This window comes from Galendromus occidentalis, unplaced genomic scaffold, assembly GCF_000255335.2.
Source record: "Galendromus occidentalis unplaced genomic scaffold, Mocc_1.1 scf7180000077522, whole genome shotgun sequence".
In the NCBI taxonomy this organism is placed as follows: domain Eukaryota; kingdom Metazoa; phylum Arthropoda; class Arachnida; order Mesostigmata; family Phytoseiidae; genus Galendromus; species Galendromus occidentalis.
In genome coordinates this window covers 331,977-339,840 of record NW_003805510.1, presented here as the reverse complement: position 1 = coordinate 339,840, position 7,864 = coordinate 331,977, and the positions used below count along the sequence as shown (strand labels likewise).

The 7,864-nt window shown below is 50.3% G+C and overlaps 1 protein-coding gene across 1 annotated transcript; it reads left to right on the top strand.

Annotated features, from left to right (window-relative positions):
* The first annotated feature begins 1,458 nt into the window (after positions 1-1,458).
* GABA-B-R1 (gamma-aminobutyric acid type B receptor subunit 1) lies at positions 1,459-7,030 on the top strand. Its single transcript, XM_003747475.2, has 22 exons — positions 1,459-1,832; positions 2,072-2,196; positions 2,299-2,433; positions 2,541-2,711; positions 2,788-2,889; positions 2,987-3,060; positions 3,144-3,222; positions 3,321-3,425; positions 3,546-3,629; positions 3,750-3,920; positions 4,001-4,064; positions 4,149-4,264; positions 4,376-4,491; positions 4,576-4,658; positions 4,787-4,950; positions 5,096-5,197; positions 5,294-5,425; positions 5,534-5,674; positions 5,789-5,884; positions 6,089-6,226; positions 6,458-6,581; positions 6,665-7,030. The coding sequence occupies exons 1-22, from the start codon at positions 1,676-1,678 to the stop codon at positions 6,868-6,870; spliced, it is 2,685 nt and encodes an 894-aa protein (XP_003747523.1). The 5' UTR covers positions 1,459-1,675; the 3' UTR covers positions 6,871-7,030.
* Positions 7,031-7,864: the final 834 nt, after the last annotated feature.

Genomic DNA, 7,864 nt, shown 5'->3' with positions numbered 1-7,864 from the left:
AGAGAGAGGAACTCGAAGCTTCTGCTGGGGCTCTTGTTGCTGCTGCTGCTGCTGCTATAGGCACTAAGAAGCTGCTCGTCGGATTTTGTGGGCTGATGTCCTTGTTTTTGATGTAATTTGAGCGAGTTGTAGCCGTAGATGTTGACGACTCCTTGATCTCACTTGAGCATGCTGACTGGCGGATCTTAGCTTGTCAATCTTTTGATGCTTTTCGCTGGCACGCTCACCAACCAGCCTCCCAGGCTCGAGGCCTGCCTCTCTGGCCCGCTCGGACTGTCGATCAAAGGGCCCGTGTGAGAGCGCTCGCCCGTAGCGCCACCTCGCCAGCGGGCCACCAGTCAGGCTTTACATCGAGGCCACGCAGGAGGCTGCCTGGCGAACCCTACGCTCGCTCTCCGCGTGCACTCCCCGCAGAGAGAGCCATGACGTCGCCGCCGCCAACGTCCTAGCCGTTGTAATGCAGCAAACTAACCCTCTCCGAACGATTCTGGCTGCTGCTGTTCTCAGAGGAAATGGCGATGGTGGTTTCTGCTGCCTCCTCAGGAGCCTAACCTGGAGGGACGAACAAATTCCTGCCGAGCTTGCATCAGCCTCTTCTTTAGGCGCTCGAAAAATGTAGATACTCTCTTTTTGGGAATTTATTCCGCTCCTGCCAAGCGACGTGTGAGCTCATCGGGTGCTCATAAGCACGATCCGACAGCGCGAAGGAGCGGAGGAAGTCCTTCCGGGTTCGCGTATCCCACGAAATGAACATCGTCCGGAGCAGGATCCCACGGGGTTTTCGAGGAGGGACCGATCCGCAGTGGTGGAGCTTGTCGGACAACAAGATCAACGGCGGCAAGGAGTAAGGGGAGAAATTGTGTCGGAAGGAATTCTCATTAGGAGAAGGGATTAGGAACCCAAGAGATGCGTTCTCAAGTCTCCTGGCTCGCTAAGATTCCGTTTTTTGGGACTGTCGATGTTCGTCCATTCGATAGACGCTCCTGGCTCTCCGCCCCAGTGAAGGCTCGGGGCCCTCGAACATACCATTCTCGCGACGTGGATCCTCACTGAGTGAGGGACTACCTACTTCCGGGGCTCGGTATTCTTGGGTTGTCATTGAGGGACGAATTGAGGGAGGTCGGATATCGGAGTCAGATATGGGCTCGAACACTTCAAAAGAGCCTGTGTGACCACGACGTCGAGCGAGGTCGCTCAGTTTCCCCGGATCGAAGCCCGATCTCGCGAACCCCATCGTTGAGCTTCCTCGGTGAACCGGATTTGGCTTACTTCATCAAGCGGACCCCTTGAGTCAATAAAGACGCTCAGAGCGGAGACCCTCGTCCGCTGCACCCGGTCAGATCGTTGCAGGCCAGTCGTTCGAGGTTTCTCGCTCCTTGCGACGCTTTCCCCAGCAGCCACCTCGACTCGGATTGTGGAGGAGAGCCGCGCAAGAGAGCTCCAATCCAAAATGGCGGCTCACAATGAGCGATTTTCCCCGACATCATAATATGAGTTTCGAGGAGTGGACTGCATAAGGAATTCGATCCTGTGACTTGTACTCAGACCGAGGAGTTCTTATTCAGAATGAGCGCGACACTAATTGACCGAGTGTAAAGCCACCGGAGAAATGTCTCCTCGTCGGATTAACTAGACGGCAGGTCCTTGGGAAATTTTCCAAAGGAAAACAGCAAGGATGAAGCGAGTTGCGTTTTTTTTGATTGCATTATGCGAGATCTCGCTCAGCGACGGTCATAGGAACCACGGGACTGGGCACAGCCATCATCGGATTTCCCATCGACATGTTCGTGAACCGAAAGAGCTGCACTTGGCAGCAGTGTTCCCCATGCAAGGTGGGCAATCGGAATAGGAACGATTCACTGGGAATTCGCCCTGCTCCAGGGAGTCTGGGGCATATCTTCCATCAAGAACTATCGGATACTGTCGATTGGGGAAAATATGAGGACTCGAAGATCGCAACAGATTGCGACTTCTTCAGCCTCCGTGACTATTTCTCTTCGAATCTCCAGACTTCCCAGAGAATTGTCGCTTTAGCTATCCTCAAATAATATGGGTCGTTCTCTGTACATAGGGCATGGAGGATGGCTCGGAGGTCAAGGGTGTTTGCCAGCCGCTCTCATGGCACTTGAAGATGTCAACAACCGCACCGACCTTTTATCCGGTTATAAACTTCGACTTCATTGGAGAGACAGCCAGGTAATAAATAATTGTAAACAGACGTGCATCTAACCCACTCAAGGACCTAAGTGTGGCTCACAGACTTCCTCGGAGTGACCTACTTCATCTTGTCAAATTCAGTGCAATCCTGGAAAGGCTGCCAGTGAAATGTACGATCTCTTGTACGATCCTCCCACTAAGCTCATGATGCTCGGTGGTTGCTCAATCGTTTCATCGACCATCGGAGAGGCAGCAAAAATGTGGAATCTCGTTGTGGTGTGTATTACTTATTTCTGGGCAGTGAAATTGATAACTACGGGACCGTCGAGAAGAGACCATCGAGGAAAATTCTAATCCTGTGAACCGGACCATCGCTCTCGCAGGTATCGTACGGGTCGTCGAGTCCAGCGTTGTCGAATCGCCATAGATTCCCGACTTTCTTCAGGACACATCCGTCAGCGACGATACACAATCCAACCAGAATAAAACTTTTCAAGATGTTTGACTGGTCTCGAATCGCCATCATCCAGGAGGCCGAAGAAGTGTTTACCTCGGTATGAATATTTTCGAATCGCCTCCATATGGGATTTCCTTTCCGTCTTTTGAGTGTGACCTCTTCGTCGTCCACAGACGGGCGTGGATCTTGAAGCTCGATGCAAAGAGGCGAATATCGAAGTCGTCTCCCGAGTCAATTTCATAACAGATCCTACGGACGCCGTTAAGACTCTCAAGGTGAAGTTTCCTTCGATCGATGGGAGAGTGTACTGCATCGATGTTTGCATCATCTGAGGATCTCTGTGACTTTTAAAGTACCGGCATGACTTTCCAGAGGCAAGATGCTAGGATAATCGTGGGTATGTTCTACGTAGCTGCGGCTCGTCGGGTTTTCTGCGAAGCCTACAGGTCCGTATGTGGAGCTAGTCGCCGAAATCCTCTGAAAGGGATACGGGGAGAGATTGCAAGAAAAAATGACGTTTTATTTTCAGGCAAAAAATATTTGGAAAACAATACGTATGGCTCCTGATCGGTTGGTATGAGGACGATTGGTACACAATACAAGACAAGGTTCGGTCATCGGGCGAGCACATTGTGCGGGCGAATCCGGCTAAAAAATGTTCGGAGCTCATTCGGACGGAGAACCAAGAAATTCGATTCACTTCCAGGGACACAACTGCACAACGGAGGAATTGAAGCAAGCTCTCGAGGGACACATCACGACCGAAGCCCTGATGTTATATAAGGAAGAAAACAAAACAATCTCTGGAATGGCATGTTCCCTTCCTCTCTGTTACGGCCTTTGACGGAATAATCAGCATCTTCGTTGAACAAGAGCTTTGTCATGTCGGAGAACATGTCGGTAGATACACATGGATTCTCTCTTTCTGTAGACCTCTCGGACTTTCATGGATCGTTACATACAAACCCTGGAGAAGGACAACAACACCAACGGAAGACGACCCGAAGGCTTCCAGGTATAGATATCGAAAAGTTCTGATGTTTTCACGACTTCGCTCGGGGCCCATTGGAAATATGCACCGGCGATTTTCGGGGAAAAGCGACCAGAGCAGACTGATTCCCTATTTCGAAAACAGGAAGCGCCCCTGGCGTACGACGCCATCTGGGCTGTAGCCCTGGCTCTCAACAAGACCATTGCTCGGCTCAAGCAAAGGGGAGAGCCCATCGAGAATTTCACTTATACCAATAAAAGAATTATGGGAGAACTATGGAAGGCCATGAACGCCACTCAATTCCTCGGAGTGTCGGTGAGTCTGTCTGATCCATCAGAGAGCTCGAGCTATTTCGAAACTTCTCACCAATTCATGGGGCGCTTCGTTCCATGCAGGGCTACGTGAGTTTCTCGGCGAAGGGAGATCGTATGGCTCAGACTCAGATAGAGCAGATGATCAGTAAGTGAAGAGTTATTTGCGTTCAAGAGAAAATAATAGTTCGCTCGGGAATGAATCCGAGAATCTGATCCTTTGGCTCTTCAGACGGGACCTACTACAAGATCGGGTATTACGACTATCCGACGGACGACTACCAGAAAACTATCAACGAAGCACAATGGATTGACGGAAAGCCGCCCCAAGATCGAACAATCATAAAGGTTGGTGCGAAACAGGGATATTCTCGTCGCCCAAACGAGAGCGATACGGGGGGGGATCATTTCGGTCGATTACCCCGAGTCATGACAACCTTGCATAATTCTCCCTGACAGACAACACTGCGGACTGTTTCCCTCGGATTATTCCTCGGAATGACCACGGTCGCCTTCCTTGGAATCATTTGGGCGATTGGTCTCCTCATTTTCAATTGGGTCTTCAGAAATTCGCGGTGAGTAGTCTTTGAAGGAGTACCATCCCAGAAACAAGAAAGAAGTTTGCGGGGGCGATATGGTACTTAAACTCTTCCCCACAGATACATCGCATGGTCACATCCATCGTGCAATAACATTCTCCTTGTTGGCGTGATCGTGTGTCAATTCTCCGTCGCGCTATTGGGTACGTGAACGAACGCAAACTTATACCGCAGCGGCATCCTGAGCCGCTCGAGGGGCACAGTGATCATCGAGCGTTTTCACCATGAATATCAGGTGACGAAAGTTTTCATAAAACGTCGCTGATTGCAGGGCTCGACGGTCAATTCGTCGAAGTTTCGCTGTATCCGCACATTTGCCAGTCGCGTGCGTGGCTTCTCACCACGGGCTTCAGTCTGGCCTTCGGTTCGATGTTCTCGAAAATTTGGCGAGTCCATCGATTGGCTACGAAAGCGAAAGCCGAATCGAAAGTTGAGGTAGCTACAAATGCGCCGGCCTTGGAGTCGATCGAGCAGCTCGATGAGCCGCTGCAAGGATAATGATTTTCTGAATAGAATGGAGGTACTCCGTGTCACCCGTGGCTGCTGATCGACCGGTCGCCCGATTTAACGAAACTCGTAGTTGCAGAAAATCAAGTCGTGGAAGCTGTACTCGATCGTGGGAGTGCTCTTGTCGATCGACTTCATTATTCTGGTGGCATGGACGGTGATCGATCCAATGCAGGTCAGTAGACACGCGCTACGCAATCGAGGAGGCGAGCATCGTCACCATTAGAATACTTGACTGAGTATGCTCGCTAACGCAGGTCCTCCATTGCAGCGCAAAATTCAAATATTTCCACATGAAGACCCGCCGGGTGACATAGATGAGGACGTCAAGATCCAGCCGGAACTGGAATTATGCGTTTCGGTACATCATAATATCTGGCTCGGTGTCATGTACTCGTACAAAGTAAGACCCGTCTTTCGTCTGTCCGCTATCCGTACAAATACCTAGTTTCTCCGCCCGCCGGATATCGAGTTTCCGGAACTTTCTCACCTGTTCTATCTCGGATTCCAGGGACTGGTCCTGCTATTCGGGATATTTCTAGCCTACGAAACAAGATCTGTCAAAATCAAGCTCCTCAATGACAGTCGCCTGGTGGGAATGTCAATCTATAACGTCGTCATCCTCTGCTTGATCACCACACCCGTTACAATGGTACGTCTGTTCTGGCTATTCACCTTCACATCGCGGTCGCGATTCCCGCTGGTAATTCCCGACGGCGCGACGAGCCTTGGAGCCACTTAACTAGGTTTCATCACATTCCATCAGGTTATCGGATCACAGCAGGACGCCTGCTTCGCATTCGTGGCTCTCGCAATAATATTCTGTTCCTACATCTCCATGACGCTGGTGTTCATCCCTAAGGTGAGAATCGGCGCCAGGAATGGTGTCCAGATATCCCGAGGGAGTTCCGTAGCCAGGGCAAGCATGCCCGGTGAATGTACGGATGCCGAGTTTCAAGCATTAGCTTCAGGGAACTCGGCAAAAGGTCCAACGCAGCCATTCGATGATTGTGGCCGGCAGATTTTGAGCTCGACATGGATAAACTTATTGCATCTTCATCGGTAGATTGCAGAATTGATCCGACGGCCGAGGGAGAGACAGGATTGTCGAGGTCTAGCCGATAATGTCAGTTCCCGCGAGGAAGAAGAGAAGCTCCGCAAGTTACAGATGGAGAATGAATCTCTGAAGAAACAGATACAAGAGGTGAGGCGCTCGATCGTGTTCTAGATAATCTCCATTCTTCCTGATATCGGGAAGCTGAGACGCGCCATGGTTTGGGAACGTCGAGGGGTTTCGGAAAGAGGTTCCCGGGCGCAGTATTCGGGGATAAGAAGCCCCAGGCCTTCCTGGGGATAAGAAGCTTCAGGGAGCGCTTTTCGGTATAATCTATCGGGTCGGGATGGCATACTGACACTATCGTTCATATACTTACAGAAAGAGGATCAGATAGAAGCGATAAAAACTAAGCTCGCCGAAAGAGCCAAACTCGCCAGAGTGCATCCTTTGGAGAATTCTGCGATAGCCGTCCGTAATGACGATCAGACCAAGATCACAAAAGGTTACTCCCTCTATGTCTTAATTTACGAGGATCGACGCGACTTCGTTCTTTGGAACTCGTTAAGCTGAAGCTCTGTCTTTCAGATGGCGTAGAAAGTCGTGCTTCCCCCGCAACGGCGATCCGTCCTCCAGTGACTCTTCAACCATCGATTCCTTGCAGACAAGGAACGCCGCTCCAGACCGATCCAATGTCAGAATCGGGTTACGTTACGGGGGGTTCAGCTTCGTGCATAAAGCGAGGCTCAAGGGCATCTCATTCAGACTTCAACTTCTCAGAGTCGTACCTTTGAGAAGTCGAAGTGACGGCGGAAACCCGATGCGAGTAACGGCAGGAACAGATTGACGCTCGGAGAGATTTAGCGAGCAACCAGACGATTCGAGCTTCACAAGCGATGCTATGTTAGGCTCTTCCTGGTTTAGGATTTGATTCTGAATGAAAGTCCCTTGACCCCCTCACCCTCAACACTCAAGTTTGAATGTACTCAATCGGTCGGTATCATCACGACTCACTCACGGCGGTAAGGGCGCCGAGACTCGTCTTTCTGAGTTCCTGAAGAGTCACGATTAGCGACACTGTACCTTGACCCAAGTCCCGTGTAAAATATGAGTAAATAATTTGACTGCATCAGACCCGCAGTCGTGCTCCAATCGGAGAATAGATATCGCATTTCTGAAGATGCGACGGTCCACCGGGAAAATGGAAGACAATTCATTTCGCCGCATCGGATGCCATGGATGCTCCCCAATTTGAGTTGATGTATCCGTGGAAAAGAGTCCTGCCAACGATTATTATTTACGAGCGAGCCCGGAATTTTTTTCAGGATTGCCCCCCGGGTGAATGACCTGACTCCCCATCGATGCCTGATAATTCCTCCTCTTAGATCAGAGAAAAGTCCGTCGACCTCATTATGGATCGACCTTATTATGATCAATGAAAGAAATGTCTTTGGAGTAGATATTGAATCTCGGTGTTGCACATGTTATAGTTATCTCTGAGGAAAAGCAATCTGTTGACTTGGCGACTGTAACTCAACATAGGTGGAATTCCTTCGGATAAATAATGAGTACCTCTCACAATGAGTCTCATCGATGTTTGTCTCAACCGTAGTGGAAGTCGTTCGACAGCGAGCCTGAGCCTTGTGTTCCCTTGAGCAAGTCATTGCGCGGAGGAGCCGTGATTGCCGCGGTTTCTCGCGTCGATTTTGAGAGAGTCTGAGTGCGCCTCGGTGAGCGATAAGTCTGCGAACCCTCGTCTTTGAAATTACATATCCTCCCTTCGATAGA